The sequence below is a fragment of the Oryctolagus cuniculus genome, chromosome 9, assembly GCF_051225735.1.
Source record: "Oryctolagus cuniculus isolate XC-2025 breed Fujian yellow rabbit chromosome 9, ASM5122573v1, whole genome shotgun sequence".
NCBI classification, from domain to species: domain Eukaryota; kingdom Metazoa; phylum Chordata; class Mammalia; order Lagomorpha; family Leporidae; genus Oryctolagus; species Oryctolagus cuniculus.
The window spans coordinates 37102636-37120346 of NC_142875.1; the positions used below are offsets into that span (position 1 = coordinate 37102636).

The 17711-nt window shown below is 38.3% G+C and overlaps 1 protein-coding gene across 3 annotated transcripts in view; it reads right to left on the reverse strand.

Annotated features, from left to right (window-relative positions):
* UCHL3 (ubiquitin C-terminal hydrolase L3) overlaps positions 1-17711 on the reverse strand; it is a 65868-nt gene that overhangs the window by 45020 nt on the left and 3137 nt on the right. For all 3 annotated transcript variants that reach the window (XM_089303581.1, XM_089303580.1, XM_008260063.5), the window contains exons 3-5: positions 9505-9633; positions 790-946; positions 354-439 (exon numbers count right to left, since the gene is read on the reverse strand). In XM_089303581.1, coding sequence (XP_089159707.1) covers positions 354-439; positions 790-946; positions 9505-9633 — 372 coding nt within the window. The remainder of the gene's footprint in view (positions 1-353; positions 440-789; positions 947-9504; positions 9634-17711) is intronic.

Here is a 17711-nt window from a genome sequence, read left to right on the forward strand (position 1 = left end):
ACCTTCAGTCTAGTTCTAAATGCCTGGTGAAAGACATAAATTATTGCCGGAATACATTTATTATAGGGAGAAAACAGCAAGTAACAGTCAAACATAAGATGTTTTATTAATTCATAAATCAAATTGCTTTTATGTGCACCTTCAGCTCTGGATGTAGAAAAGAAGTAGCAATTTATCAGTATTTATGGCTAGTTTAGATTAAGTTACCTGAGAAGTACAGAAGGTTTTCTTAATAGACAACATAAAATCCATAATTACTCAAAACTAGTTTTTCTGACAAACTCCCTAAGAGAATCTACAATCCCACAAAACTTTGCCCACATACAAGATTGAGAAACAAAGAAGGTACCGACGTCATAGTTCTCCAAGTACTTGGCTCGTTCTTCAGGGCTCATTGACACAGACTCTTCCAGGAATTTTTTCAAGGTTGATCCAGATTCTGAGAACATCAAAGATAAAATTGAAAAGCCTTGATATCACAGAGACTAATTTGTGGAAATATTAGAAGTATGCTGGTTTTTAAACAAAATACTTTTATTGGTTAATCAGGAATATAAGAATATTGGGATAAATGACAGGGCTTAAGTTAAAGGTTTATTTGCGGAGTCTGTTTCTCAACAATATAAAAGAATTGAAAGGATTACTGCTTATTTCTATAGTACGGAAGGTCAGAGGATTCGGAGAGCCTACTTATACTTTATAGTTTGAAAGAATTAGAGCACCCCCTAGTGCTCGTTGACATTAGCTTACCTTAAGGAGGTAAAATAGCAGTAAGGAAAAGTTATTTACCAAAGTGCATCTTGTCTTTATTGTTCGCAATAGCATGGATCAATCCGATTGTTCCACAGGCATTGCTGATTGTTTGCTTCATGAAATATACTGATGATGTCACATCCTGTCCCTGAGATTTTATTTTTTCCTCTTCTTCTGTTCTGAATATTTCATACTATTAAAAAAAAAAAAGTCAACAGTCTACATGTAAAAAGTAACATAAAAAGGAGTCAGGGACAGGTGTTTGGTGCAGCTATTGAGACACTGCTTGGGACATCAGTATCCCAGATTAGAATGCTGAGGTTTGAGTCCCTAGCTTCCAGCTAATGTGCACCATGAGAGGCAACAGGTGATGCTTAAGCACCTAGGTTCTTACCACCTCTGTGGGAGACCTGGATGGAGTTCTAGGCTCCTGGTTTTGGCCTAGCCCAGCCCAGGCTCTTGTGGACATTTAAGGAGTGAACCAGAGGAAAGATCTGCCTCTGTATCTGTCTTTGCCCCTCTTTGTGTGTCTCTTTACCTTTTCATTCAATTTTTAAAATTTGTTATAAAACAAGAACTCAAGGTGGCATTTGGCCTAGCAGTTACTATGTCCACAAAATCAGCTCTAGCTTATGGATAATACGCATCTTGGGAGTCAGTGGTGTTGGCTCAAGCAATTGGTTTCTATCACACATGTGGGAGACAACAAATGAAACACTTTTTAAAAATAAAGATTTAAGTATTTAAAAAATTAATTTATCACCTACCAAGCTGACAAAATACAGAAGAAAGAACAGCAGTACTCAGTGATCATAAGGATATGGGTGAAAATACATTTTACTATGCCATTATTAAAAACATATAAGCAGGGGCTGGCGCTGTGGTGCAATGGGTTAACACCCTGGCCTGAAGTGCCGGCATCCTATATGGGCACTGGTTCTAGTCCCAGCTGCTCCTCTTCCGGTCCAGCTCTCTGCTATGGCCTGGGAAAGCAGTAGAAAACGGCGGAAGTCCTTGGGCCCCTGCACCCATGTGGGAGACCCGGAAGAAGCTCTTGGCTCCTGGCTTCGGATCGGCGCAGCTCCAGCAGTTGCAACCAATTGGTGAGTGAACCAGCGAATGGAAGACCTCTCACTCTGTCTCTACCTCTCTGTAACTCTGTCTTTCAAATAAATAAAATAAATCTTAAAAAAAAAAAAAAAAACATACAAGCAGGGCGGGTGCCGTGGCGCAGTGGGTTAATCCTCTGCCTGCCGCGCCGGCATCCCATATGGGCACCAGTTCTAGTCCCAGCTGCTCCTCTTCCAATCCAGCTCTCTGCCGTGGCCTGGAAAAGCAGTGGAAGGTGGCACAAGTGCTTGGGCCTGCACCCATGTGGGAGACCAGGAGGAAGCACCTGGCTCCTGGCTTCAGATCGGCACAGCTCCAGCCATTGCGGCCATTTGGGGAATGAACCAACAGACGGAAGACCCTTCTCTGTCTCTCCCTCTCACTGTCTGTAACTCTACCTCTCAAATAGATAAATAAAATATTTTTAAAAAATACTACAACCATATTAGAGGATATTCTGCAACATTTATAAGTCCTTTAAATGCTTATATCCTTTAACAGGAATTTCCTTTGTACAGCTTTAAAACAAAATCTTAGAAATGTGCAATTACATACATATAAACATATATACAGGTATTTCAAAAAGTTCATTAAAAATGTAATTCAAAGATAATTTTGGTACCAAAAACAAATGAAATCCATTCATAGTTCTTTCATAACACACATTTCCATACTTTTTGAAGACCCCTTATCTATATAATCTCACCATTTTTTTGTACCAAAATAAGATTAGCTTTGAATTCCAATTGGCCATGAAAATCTGAAGTACTCTCATTTAGTTCTTCTTCTTTTTTTTTTTTTTTTGTTTTTGTTTTTGTTTTTTTGACAGGCAGAGTGGACAGAGAGAGAGAGAGAGACAGAGAGAAAGGTCTTCCTTTGCCGTTGGTTCACCCTCCAATGGCTGCCGCGGCCGGTGCACTGCAGCCGGTGCACCGCACTGATCCGATGGCGGGAGCCAGGTACTTATCCTGGTCTCCCGTGGGGTGCAAGGCCCAAGCACTTGGGCCATCTTCCACTGCACTCCCTGGCCACAGCAGAGAGCTGGGCTGGAAGAGGGGCAACCAGGACAGAATCCTGCGCCCTGACCGGGACTAGAACCTGGTGTGCCGGCGCCGCAAGGCAGAGGATTAGCCTAGTGAGCCGCGGCGCCAGCCTGAAGTACTGTCATTTAGTTCTAAGGACATTAAACTGTAAAAATCCTAAATATTTATCAGTGGAGATTTGATTGTATGTGTATTTTATGCCAGATGATAATAAATACTATAAAGTATTTTAGAAGAATAAAGTAGATGTACATATTCTGACTTGGAAATCTGTCACACAACCATGAGGGTTTATAAGCTAGTATATATATATTTGATTCCCATTTGTGTTTTAAAACTTACACAATGAAAAGTCTGAAAGGGTATGCAAAAAACTAGCAAACATTATCTTTGAAGCAAGAAATCGTTGAAGGACTTGCATTTTCTAAATTTTGATTTCTAGGTGGCTTATTACGGCAAAAATATTTTTCTTTTCAAAAATACTATAAAGTTTATGCTGTATTTATAGTCATATAACATTCATAATAGTCCCCATTATCTGTAATAACTGGTTATAGAAGCAATTTGGTACAATAACCAAAGTCAGAAGTGAGGCTGGTATAGTTGACTACCTGGCTATAACATTATTAGCTGAGTGACTGTCGCAAATCATTTAATGTCTCTAAACCTCAGTTTCGTGATTGTAAAAAGGTGTTAAACATAACAAAGAGGTTAAAAAAAGTGAGCATAGTATAATTGTTTTGTTTATTGTTTTCTCATAATTTTCAGACTCCAACAGAAGTCAGAAAACCAAAAATCCCAGGCCACATCTGGCCCGCTGCTTGTTTACATACATAAAGTATTTTTTATGTATTGTCTATGACTGTTTTCAAGACAAAGTTCCATAAGGCCTAAAAAGCCAGAAGTATTCACTATCTGGCCTTTTCCCAGAAAAATCTGCTGGACTCATAGAATGACAAATGCCCTAAACAACACTCTGGCCTCAGAATCAGCCCTTAAGGCATTCAGATCTGGCTAAAAATCCCATAAGAGCATTTCAGTCATGGAAAGTCAAGCCACTGTGGCAAAAAGGACCTAAATGAAAGATCTCTGTGAGTGAGGTTCCAGTGGAAAGAAAGGGCCATCAAAGAAGGAGGTACCTTTCTCTGAAGGGAGGAGTGAACCTTCACTTTGATTATGGCCCTGCCGAAATAAGGTCAGAGTTTGTGGACTCAAGAGGCTTCCATAGCATTGGCAGCTCATAACAAGAGCCTTTGGTGATCATTGAGGTCATAAATAAGAGTGTCAATTGTTAAATCAACAACAGGAGTCACTGTGCACTTGCTCCCCATGTGAGACATCTGTCCTTAATGTGTTGAACTATGAGAATTAATGGTAAAACTACTCTTCAAACAGTACTTTATACTTTGTGTATCTGTGTGGATGCAAACTGTTAAAATCTTTACTTGGTATAGAGTTGATCTTCTGTATATAAAGATAATTAAAAAAATCTTAAGGAAGAATGAGATGAGAGAGGGAGTAGGTGAGACGGTTTGAGAGTGGGAGGGCAGATATAGGGGGAAGAACCGCTATTAATCCAAAAGTTGTACTTATGATATTTATATTTATTAAATAAAAGCATTCTAAAAAATCTGCTGAATCCTTATAAAAAAGAAAATAAATGATGTCTACAGAAAATACAGAATTAAAAAACCATGAATATATCTATGCTAAAATATGACTTCACAAATGTGCTTCTAAAGCAAATTTTTAAGTAGTGTTTTCAGAATAAACTCATGTAAGTTCAATTTATAAATACCGTGAAAGGTTCAGTATGTAAGTCTCATGCTGAAATGTTTTGATATAGTTTAGTCTATTGGTATTTAATACTAATGTTCCTGGCTGGCAAATAAAAATAAGATTTTATAACTTTTCAAGATTTAATGAAAAAAAACCTTAAAACAATACCAAATAAGTGTAAAGAAAAATGGAAAAATAATGAGGCACACCAAAGAGAAAACAGAAGGTCAAGGTCAAGAGATACAGATATCATAAACAAGTAAACCTATAGCTTCTTTACATATGATTCATTACCTGATAAGTAAGATTATTTAAAAACACAAAATTCAATGACAACTTCAAAGAGTAATGAGGTATCTGACAATTCTTTTGTTACTAGTATGTTTTAGTCATTCACAACTACTTATTTAATTTAAAAATTAGAGCTTGGAAGACTGAAACACTTTGTATTTCATATAACATGCACTAGATATCTTCTGAATGACTTTTGTAATACATTATTTATGAGCTGAAATAGAGATCTACCATAACTGTTTAGTGATTTCAAAAAGTGGGATCTGCCAGTTATAGTCTCTCTTTAGGTAAGAATTTATACTTACTTATATAAATACTTTACAATTGTGTTCTTCCTACCAATAGGCACAAATTTTTTCAGTTCTGATTATCCACTAAATGATGACGTTCTATTGATAAAGATAACATGCTTTTTAAATACTGATGACTCACTGAATGAAGGAGATCAAATTCAATTTATTCTTTATTGAAAAAAAGCATACGTCATAAAAATCAATGTTTGGGGAAATTTTCAATTTTGATCATAATATTTGTACCACATGAGCTCAGACAGCCTTAGCTTTAAGAAACCACTCCTTTTTCAGTTTTTGCTTGCTTGTTTGTTTGTTACTGCCCTTTACAAATAGGGATTTTTATCTACTGGCTTACTTCAGTAGTCAATGCTTCAGACCATGAGAATAAAAGAAGTTTTTGTCTTAACTCTTCCATAAATTTCAGAATAATTACAATCTCACCACAAAACATAAGGGCTTGATCTAATACTGAAAAATTTCTAAATTTCTAGGACTATTACTAGTAACAACAAATAAGAAGAATTACAACCTCGCCCTAAAAGTAAGGGTTTAATCTAACAGTGGATAATCACTAAAGAATTTCTAACTCTTAAGTATCTATGAATATTACAAGTAATGATAAATATGAAGAAGAACCATTTCTTTGATTCAGTATAGTCATGGGCTGTATAATGACATTTCAGTCAACAACAGACCACAAATAATAAGTGATCCCAAAAGATAATGATGGAAGGGCCAATGCTGTGGCACAGTGGGTTATGTGGCTGCTTGTGATGCCAGCATCCCATATCCGAGTGCCAGTTCAAGTCCCAGCTGCTCCACTTCTGATCCAGCTCTGGCTCAAGCACCTGGGAAAGCAGCAGAAGATGGCGCACATGCTTGGGCCCCTGCCATTCATGTGGGAGACCAGGATGGAATCCTGACTCTTATCTTTGGCTTGGTCCAGTGCCAGTCACTGTGGCCATTTAGGGAGTGAACCAGTGAATAGTTTCTTTCTTACTCCAGCTCTTTCTTCCTCTCTCTCAATCTCTCTCTCTCTCTCTCTCTCTCACTCTCTCTCTTACTCTGCATTTCAAATAAATGAAGAAATTGTAAAAAAAAAAAATTATAATGGAGCTGAATAGTGCCTATCACCTAATGAATTCATAGCTGGTGTAACATCATAAGCATAATGTATTAGTCACATGTTCAGGGTGATAATGGTATAAGCAAAACTGTTCTGTCAGTCACATAAAAGCAAGGCACATACAATTATGTATAATACACAACACCTGGCAATGACTAGGTTTCTGGTTAATGTATTTACCATACTATACTTTTATCACTTAAAAAATCATTTACTATAAAATAGCGTGCTCTATTAATTCAACAATAGCCTCATACAGCTCATGTTTACCACATCTCTTGAGTGCATCAAGAGACTGGCCTAGTGCTTGACCTATGTCATCTAGGTTTGTGTCAAGTACACTCCATGATGTTCACACAATGAAATCAGCTGATGACACATTTCTCAGAATGTATCATTCATCATCAAGTGACCCATGACTGTAATTTGTTTTGCAGAACCCTCAAATAGAAGAAAGAAAATGTTCAATGTTATTTATCTTGAATTAGGGCTAATCAGTTATGGCACAAACAAAATGATCCAGGTATTCCCTAATTTTAATTTCTGTTAGATTTGGCTACATTTATTCCTAAAGGTAGGATGACTTGACCCTATATATGCCATTTTCCCCCATATTCTCCCAAGCATGTACTCCCTTTTTACAGACACTGAGTTCTTCCTATTATTTCTAAGTTTAAATATAAAAATTAGAAGGATATAAACTCAAAAGCTGTTTTACAATGCATCAAAGTTCTGACTCCACCAAATATCACTCTAGAACAAAGGACTAAAATATGGATATTTGAATTCAAATACAGAGATCTAAAAATAACTATTACAATCACCAACACATGCTAAATCTCCCAATTAAATTGCATTTAAACATAGTGATTCCCACCCAAATCAAGTTAATTTTGAAAATAATGAAATTAGTGTCATTTCCCCTACTTCCTTAAAATTACAGACTTTCTAGTATAAAATTTTTTTTAAGGTGTTACCTCTGACCTTAGAATCAGCCCTTAAGGCATTCTGGTCTGGCTGAAAAGCCCATGAGAGCATTTCAGGCATGGAAAGCCAACACACTGTGGCAAAAAAAAAAAAAAAAAAAAAAAAAAAAAGCCTACATGAATGATCTCGGTGAGGGAGACCCCAGAGGAAAGAAGGGGCCATCAAAGAAGGATGCACTTTTCTCTGACAGGAGAACTTCCACTTTGCTTATGGCCTTGTCTGACTAAATACTGACAGAGACTGTGGACTCAAAAAGCTTCCATAGCCTTGGCAGCTCACATCAAGAGTCTCGGGTGATCACTAACATCGTACATAAGACTGCTAATTGTTAAATTAACAACAGGAGTCACTGTGCACTAACTCCCCATGCAGGACTTCTGTCCTCAATGAGTTGTATGATGAGAGTTGACTGTAAAACTAGTTCTCAGTTTTATGTGTGCGTGTGCATGTGCATGTGTATGCAAATTGCTGAAGTCTTTACTTGGTATAGAGTTGGTCTTCTGTGTACAAAGTTAACTGAAAATGAATCTTGGGGGCCGGCGCTATGGCGCAGCGGGTTAAAGCCCTGGCCTGAGTGCCGGCATTCCATTTATTTGAAGACAGAGTTTAGAGAGGTAGAGACAGAGAGAGAACGGCCTTCCATCTGTTGGTTCACTTCCCAAATGGCTGCAATAGCCAGAGCTGAGGCAATCCAAAGCCAGGAGCCAGGAGCTCCCATGTGGGTTTAGGGGCCTAAGGACTTGGGCCATCATCTGCTGCTTTCCCAGGCACTTTAACAGAGATCTAGATAGCAAATGGAGCAGCTTGGACTTGCACTGGTGCCCATATGGGATGCCAACACTGCAGGCTGGGGCTTTAACCAGCTGTGCCACAGCACCGGTCCTCTAGTATAAATTTTTTTAATTATATATTTTATATATTGAAAACTTGACTACATATCCTTTATTCATGTATTTCAATACAAATTTAAAATTATTCTACTACTTAAAATTTCTTAATAATCAAATTGTGATTCAATGTCTCATCAACACAGTTGTAGCAAATTAATTTTTTAATTTTATTTAATGAATATAAATTTCCAAAGTACAGAATATTGATTACAATGGCTTCCCCCCCATAATGTCCTTCCAACCCGCAACCCTCCCCTTATCCACTCCCTCTCCCCTTCCATTCACATCAAGATTCATTTTCGATTCTCTCTATATACAGAAGATCAGTTTAGCATACATTAAGTAAAGATTTCAACAGTTTGCTCCCACACAGAAACATAAAGTGAAAAATACTGTTTGAGTACTAGTTATAGCATTAAATCTCAATGTACAGCACACTAAGGACAAAGATCCTACATGAGGAGTAAGTGCACAGTGACTCCTGTTGTTGACTTAACAAATTGACACTCTTGTTTATGGCATCAGTAATCACCCTAGGCTCTTGTCATGAGCTGCCAAGGCTATGGAAGCCCAAAAGAGGTATCAAATGATATATTTTCTTCAAATGTGAAGGCTTAATAATAAACACTGGAATCATACTGAACACATAAATGTCTAACCTAAGTCTTTTTTGTCTCTCTATAAATCAAATTCTAAATATCATCTCTTAACATTGCTAAGATTTCCTCCTTGCCTAAATTGCCTGATTTTATGCAAGAGGGGGATGACAATTTGTTCTTAAAGACTGTGTGTATGTGTGTGTTTAAATATTTATTTATTTATTTATTTGAAAGTCAGAGTAACAGAGAAAGAGGAACAAAAAGAGAGGGCGAGAGAGAGACATGGAGAGATATGGAAAGAGAGATCTTTCACCCCTTACTTCAATTCTCATATATCCACAACAGCCAAGGCTGGGCCATGCCAAAGTCTGGAGCCAGGAACTCTATCCTTGTCTCCCACATGGGTGGCAGGGACCCAAGTATCTGGGCCTTCCCAGGCATATTAGCAGGAAGCAGGATTTGAAGTACAACAGTCAAGACCAAAACTGGCACTCCAATATGGGATGTGGGCTTCTGAAGCCGTGGCTTATACCTCCACACCACAATGCCTGCCCAAACACTATATGTTTAATTCAACAATGAAAATGATTTTGTCTTTATCAGAAATCTTATATCTTACTTAACACTTACCTTTTCTGTAATAGGGAAGAGAAGTAACACTGCACAAACTGGTCTTGGTACCATGCTAAGAAGTTCAGGATCCATTCCATATACATCAACAAACTGCCAGTTAGGATGCAGACCTAATTGCTTGAGAAACTAGCAAAAGAAAAAAAACAAAACAGAATATTAACTTATAAATTAAAAAATCAGTCTAGTGTTAACAGGGAAATGATCAACAATGATGTACTTTGTACTACGTATCTAATACATATAAAAGGATATAATATAAATATTACTGATGTTCAGAAAGAATACACTCAAGTAGCATACATCAAAATATCAGGTTGTACAACATAATGCATGCAATTTTACTTGTCAATTGCAATTTAATAAGGCTGGGGCAAAATGATACTGTAAACCAGGCAAAAAAAGATAGAAACTTATTTATATGATATAACATTTGAAATTCATAACATATGAAACAAAATCCCTTTTTCCAAACGCATTACACTGGGATTAAATGTAACTGCCAAACCTCATCAAATATATACAAGTTGGTTTGGCTGATGTTAACCTCATTTCCAGCACATGAAATTTAAGATGTTCTCAGTTCTTGCAAATAATTATTTCAGTAGATCAACACGGCTTATCCTGTTTACCAAAAATTATATCTGAGGTCTAAAGACAGTTAAGAATTAAATCAATGAGCAACAAATAAGATAAGCCAAAAAAATCTAAGTGTTTTGTGCGAACATCAGAAAATATTGGCTTTCTGACCACTAGTACACAATAAAATCTACTCAGAGTCAATGTCTCTTTCTTATCTGGCAAATGACTATAACAAATGATTAGTGTCTTTTAAAACTCTGTGATTTCATTATAAAATATCAGACCTTAACCTATCATACAAAAAAAAAAAAAAAAAAAGAAAGAAAGAAAATGAGAATGATGTCAATTTCACCACAAATTCTTCACAATTGTCTGTATTACAAGCTGATGATTTTTTTAAAGTAAATCATCACAGAATAAATTTTAGATGATAGGAAAAAACATAAGAAACAAAAATCATATTAAAACTGCATCATTAGGGCACGTATTGTGGCTCAGTGAGTTTACACACCACTTGGGACACCCCCATACCCTAGTGGCATACTGGTTCAAGTCCTGGATACTGCACTTCTCATCTAGCTTCCTATTAATACATCCTGGGAGGCAGCAGAAAATGGCTCCAGTACTCCCACCTCTGGCACCCAAGAAGACCTGACTGCTACAGGTACTTGGGGAGTGAACCAGCAGGTTTGTCTGTCTCTCTCTGTCACTGTGCTTTTCAAATAAACAAAAGTAAATAATAAGCATTTTTAAAATGCATCACTATATCTTCACCTCAAGAATACATGACAGGGGCCAGCACTATGGCACAGCAGGTTAAACCACACTTGCAATGCCAGCATCCCATATTGGAATACCAGTTCAAGTCCCAGCTGCTCTACTTCTAGCTCCTGGCAAACGCAGAAGACAGTGCAAGTATTTGGGCACCTGTCACCAATGTGAGGGACTCGGAGTTCCAGGCTCTTGGCTCTGGCCTGGCCCAGCCCTGGCCATTATGTCCATCTGTGGGTGAACCAACAGGTAGAAGACCGCTTTCTCTCTCTGTCTCTTCCTCTCTTTGTCACTCTTTCAAACAAAATAAAATCTTAAAAATAAAAAGTACATGATAGCTCTACCAATCTAACATCAGCTGAAAATTTAAAAATATTAAAAGGGGGTACCTTGTGCAACTGCCTCTGAAGAATAACATGTACTTAGACTATTAAATGAAGTCCTGTGAAACCAATGGAAGCCACATCATACTACCTAAACAGTATATTCATCTCACTCAGTTTCTGTAAGATAAGACCGTCCTGTTTAAAAGGTTACTCTCCATTTCCTCCATGTATCTCCCTATAGAAGAGACTCAACTTAACGGTCAAGATCATTGGCCAAAAATAAAGTCCTAGGACAGCATTTGGCCCAGCAGTTAAGATGTGGGTTAGATGCCCATGTCCCACATTGGAGTACCTGGGTTTGTTCCCCGGCTCTGGCTCCTGATGCCAGTTTCCTGCTAATGCAGCCTTTGGTAGGCAGTGGCTGAAGCAAGCTGGGTTCCTGATACTCATCTGGGTGACCTAGATTGAGTTCTCAGCTTCCCAGTTCTGCCATTGTTGGTATTTGGGGAACAAGCCAAAGGATGGGAGCTCACTGTGTGTGTCTCTGTCTTTTGACTTCTCAAAATTTCAAAAAAAAGAAAAAGAAAGAAAAAATAAATGTACTGAATTTTAGGTCTCTCCTGGAAGAATGTACTCATCTACTTAGTTACACAATCTAGAACAGTCCAGGGCTATGGAAAACAATTAATTCATCTACACCTATCCATTCTACATATGACTCCTATTCATGACTCTATACTTTAGTAAAATTCAATAAAACACTCCCAATTACTTCCTCTTCCCTTCTTTATGTCCTCCAAATTTCCAACTCCAGGTCCTTCACAATAATCGATTCTCTCTACAAATCAAAAAAGAATAAAAACTGACTGAAAGTCAAAGGAAGAAATTCATACTTAAGTTTTTAATCCCACTGCCTAGCACTGTATCTGGCCAAACCAGAGACCCTCAAGTTACATTTATGGAGCTGAAGAGCATACCTAGATTCTAATAGATAACTTAGTCACACCTATACTTCCATGTATGTCAGCAAAGCCTATGTTCATAGTGAATTCTTAATAAATAGATTTCTTCTCAACTTAAAGAGGTAGGAATGACACATTTAGCAATCATCTAAAGTTGGCATGCATTCAATCAACTCTACTACCTGTACAGAATTGACTGTCCTAAAAATCAAACCATTAAAGAAATTAAGATAGACCCAAGTAACAGGATTCAAATTAGTTACTGTCAACCAATGTAATACTGCTATAAAAATACATTTAAAATTCCTCTGATGTTATAGAGATACATGCACACTCATTCCCATCTCTGCTAAAATTACTGCATGACCAAAAAAGTGTACTTTGTCAAGGACAGGTAACAATTCTATGTTTTGGTTTTCTGGATCTTGTTGTAAGGCACTTCCTTACAAAAAGTACCAAGTCTATATTAGTAAACCAACACTAGGGTTATGGAGATAGAGAAGTGGGCTTTGGTTTTCAATCTTTTGGGTCCAGATCTCTGGGATAAGCAGAAAGATCCCAAGGCATCTGAGTAAAGTCACCCTATTTCAGATTTTTGCTTTCTTCCAGCAGTGAACTTTTCAAGTGTACTTTGCTTAGCATGCATTTTGGGGTTTCTTTCCTCAGAAGAAACTCTGGAGTGTATAATAGGATAATCAGTTTATTTTTAAATCTCTTTTTTTAAAGTGAGAGAGAGAAACAATTGAACAAAAAGTCATAAAGTTATAAAACAGGTAAAGCTGCCACCTGCGATGCTGGCGTCCCATTTGGGCACTAATTCAAGCAGTAGCCATCTGGGCAGTGAACCAGCAGATGAAGATTTCTCTCTGTCTCTTTCTCTCCCTTCCTTCCTTTCTTTCTATAACTCTGGCTTTCAAATAAATAAATAAATCTTTCCCAAAAAGTTATAAAATAGGATGGCATATGCAACAGAGTAATTTCATATCAGTGATGCAAACTAAAAGTAAGTTAAACATTTTAGTGAAAAAGCAGTCTAGAAAAAAATGGGTAATTTACTATCAAATAGAGGACTTTCCCTGTGAATCAACTCCATGTCAGTCTAAGCTAACCAGTACAGAAAGTACCAAGATCCAGTGCAGCAACTGTAGTGAAATTGGTATCCAACTGAGACACAATAAATGATATGATTATATTTTAACCAGAAACATACCTTATCTTTCTACACACATCACCAATCAAATGTGATCAATGCACAGAAATCCAATCCAATTAATATCTATTAAGTACATTACTAACGTCTTCTGACTCCAGATTGCCAGGAGTCGGACTCACACTGAAATCATCATATGAATAAAAGCGGCTTTCAACAGCAATTACCTCCAGCACACAGGAAAGGGCAGGCAAGAGGGTCTTCAACTGAATCTCTTATTTTAAAAAAATCATGAAAATGTCTACTTTCATAACTTAAAAAAAGAAATATGCTTAAGATGACCCTATCCAAATGAAGAAAATGAGAAGGAAATTCTCTAAAATATGAACAGCAGGTAGTCTGCCTGGTATAAACCCAACTTTTCACTTTCCGGTGCCTAAAAAATGTTATCTTTATAACAGTTAAATGTGGTTTTTAACAATCTGTAAAACTGACATATATGCATTTTATTTAAATTTATAAAGCTGGGAGTAAGTCCAAAAATGATAGTCTTAAACCTATGCCAAAAATCATTTCTCCAGACTACTTACAAAGAAAATGTTCTATATTTGCATTTTCAAAACCATCTGCATACTTAACTGGAAGCATCTTGTTTACTCAAGCAATATAAAGGATTTTGCAACCTCTACTACCAGTCTTCTGGTTTTCTACTTAAATACTAGGTAATAATGCAACAAAAAATTCTGACTGATTAGCTCACTAAATTTCAACAATGCCTTGAAAATGCTGGCCAATCAAGAAAAGCAATTAATAAACTATATATATATAGCATAAAAGAAACTCTAGACAACTTATTCATTTTATTCTAGGGCCTAAAGAGAAATTTCCCACCAGATAAAGGATATTTTACATTATTTTAAAGTATTTTTTGAGACTATCATGTGTCAGGAGCTAAGAGCTTCACTAAATCCCCCTTAACTCCCACTGGCAAGGCAGGTTTCATTAGGTCCTTCTCCCAGTGAAAAAACTGAGTCTGAGAAGTTAGGTGGGTTTTCAACTGCCAGAACTCACATGGAAGATTCTCAATGTTCTGGTATCTATTTTCTTTGCCAACCTCATCTCTCAATGTTCAGAGTATTTTTCGGTGCCTTGTCCTCAACTTGATTCAAATGTCTGTAACTATATTTTTCCTACATGTTTTGCACACAAACTAGATTGTTCTCTCTGTAAAACCGTTACCCTTGCCTGAGAATGAATTATTCCTCATTCTTCAGGTGATATATACAAAAACTCTGATTTTACAAATTTTTAAACAAGGAAAAATTAAATTTATTTGCCTTTCAAATTTGTTTTAAAGTTACTTTTTCCTGTCTTTAAAGAACTACTCAGAACAGCCACAGATTCTGCATTGTTATTAATATTTTAATCATTTGAATGACAGAAATTATACTTAACTAGTAATTGCTTAATATTCTTGCCAAACAGTGAGCTCACTAGGCTAATCCTCCCCCTTGCAGCGCTAGCACACCGGGTTCTAGTCCTGGTCCGGGCACCGGATTCTGTCCCGGTTGCCCCTCTTCCAGGCCAGCTCTCTGCTGTGGCCAGGGAGTGCCGTGGAGGATGGCCCAAGTCCTTGGGTCCTGCACCCCATGGGAGACCAGGAGAAGCACCTGGCTCCTGCCTTTGCATCAGCGCGGTGCGCCAGCCGCAGCGTGCCGGCCGTGGCGGCCATTGGAGGGTGAACCAACGGCAAAGGAAGACCTTTCTCTCTGTCTCTCTCTCTCACTGTCCACTCTGCCTGTCAAAAAAAAAAAAAAAAAAAAAGAGTATACTAACAGTAATTGTTAGATTTAGAAATATGACAATCTATATTGCTAAATTTAGAAATATGACAATCATTAATAGTTAAATGTGAAGTGGTACTTTGGAAACTAGCATAAGAGATTGAATAAAAAATAAAACAAAAATCAATGATTTAAGTACAGAATGAGGAAAACACTGAAAAGGTTTTACATGGGGATTAAGTAAAAAGGGGATTCAGTTCATGCAGGCTCTGTGTGAACTTACTACAAAATTGCCAATAAAGGTGCTATAGCACTAGTCTGCTTTAAAAGCAGTACCAGGGCTGGCACTGTAGCTGGTAAAGCTGCTGCCTGCAGTGCTGGCATCCCATATGGTCACCAGTTCGAGTCCCAGTTGTTCTACTTCCTATACAGCTCTTTTCTATGGCCTGGGAAAGCTGTAGAAGATGGCCCGACTCCTTGGGCCCCTGCACCCACGTGGGAGACCCAGAAGAAGCTTTTGGCTCCTGGCTCTGGATCAGCACAGCTCTGGCCATTGCAGCCAACTGGGGAGTTAACCAGCGGATGGAAGACCTCTCTCTCTCTGCCTTTCCTTCTCTCTGTGTAACTCGGACTTTCAAGTAAATAAATCTTTAAAAAAAAAAAAAAAAGCAGTACCATTCTAGACAATAAAGTAGCAGCCCAGTACACTCAACACAGACTATTCCGCATGGAATATATCAGCTCTAGGAGGCATATTTTCTGAAGGTCAGTGACAGAGAAAGCCTAAAGGAAGGGGACCAGGAATGACAGGGTTTCAGAAGACACCATGGCTGAAGATCTTGGGCATGATCAGAAGACTTGAATCATTATGACCCCTTTTCCGAAGGAATTTTAGTAATATTCATGGAAGAACAATTAGATTTACTAATGGTATGGCTTCTAAGGAAGGATAATTAGAGGAAGTTACCAAAAAGCAGCTTTTATTTCAATAAAAATATAATTTTTCTGATTATATATTATTATTTTTATAATCTGAAAAGTCACCTTATGAGACACAATACTGCTCACTGAAATATTCAAGCAGAGACTTCGGGGTCACATTAAAGATCATCTTGAGGCAGCTTTTCTAGAGCAGGTAAACAGCCTTATAAGATCTACTCATTCGTCTGCTTGTTAGCTGAAAGCCCTTTATGAGTCAGGAGCCATTCTCCATACTTCAGACAAGTCCCTGACCTCACAGAACTTAAGAGCCTCGTGCTAAGATGCACACAGTAAACCAGCAAACATGTTAACAGGATAATTTCCAAAGATGGCAAAGTATTATGAAGAAAATCAGACGGGATGACTGAACAGATCTGGGCTATACCTTAACCGTACAGAAACTACTCAGAGTAGAATGATCCAGGCAAAGGACGAGCAGGTAAACAGACTGAAGCACAACCAGGCTGGGCATCTGAACCTGAGGCATGCCATGAGCGGGAGAGAGGTGGGCCACAGTAACAAGCTAAGAGCACCCTAGATACAGGCATGGAGAACCACCAGAGTGCTTGATGCAGATGCAGAAAGGAGATCTGCATTCTCATAAGACCACTATGAGTGCATACGGAGAATAGATTTTAGGTAGGAAAAAGACGAAAAACTAGTGAGGAGGCTACTGCAGTTGCCCAAGCTAAAGGTGGAGGTGACTAATGTTGTGGTGTTAAAAAGGAGAGAATGGCCAGATTTCAGATAAATTTTAAAAGACATGTCCATAACAGTTACAGATCAAATGGATCTGAGGAACGAGGGCAAAAGCATATTAAAAATTAAAGTGCTTGGGCCCCTGTACCCTCGTAGGAAACTCAGAAGAAGTTCCTGGCTCCTGGCTTCAGATTGGCTCAGCTCCAGCTTTTGCAGCCACTTGGGGAGTGAACCAGAGGATGGAAGACTTTCTCTCTCTCTCTCTATCCCTTCCCTCCCTCCCTCTCTCTCTTTCAAATAAATAAGTATTAGAAAAAAAAGCTAACATTCATAGAGTACATGCTTTTTTCCAGCCATCATTCTGTACATTTTACACACAATTTAATGCCCACAAAAATTTTTTAAGATAAGGTGACTATAAGAAATTAAGAGGAGTGGGGCCGACACTGTGGCACAGCGAGTTAATGCCCTGGCCTGGAGTGCCGGCATCCCATATGGGCGCCGGTTGGAGACCCGGTTGCTCTACTTCCAATCCAGCTCTCTGCCATGGCCTGGGAAAGCAGTAGAGGATGGCCCAAGTCCTTGGGCCCCTGCACCCACGTGGGAGACCCAGAGGAAGCTCCTGGCTCCTGGCTTTGGATCGGCGCAGTTCCAGTGGTTGCAGCCAACTAGAGAGTGAACCATCGGATGGAAGACCTCTCTCTCTCTCTGCCTCTCCTTCTCTCCATGTAACTCTGCCTTTCAAGTAAAATAAATACATCTTAAAAAAAAAAAAAAAAAAAAAAAAGAAAGAAATTAAGAGGAGTTATTGCTGCAGGTTAACGCCCTGGCCTAAAGCACCAGCATCCAATATGGGCACTAGTCCTTCCTGCTCCACTTCTGATCCAGCTCTCTGCTATGGCCTGGGAAAGCAGTGGAAGATGGCCCAAGTCCTTGGGCCCTTGCACCCGTG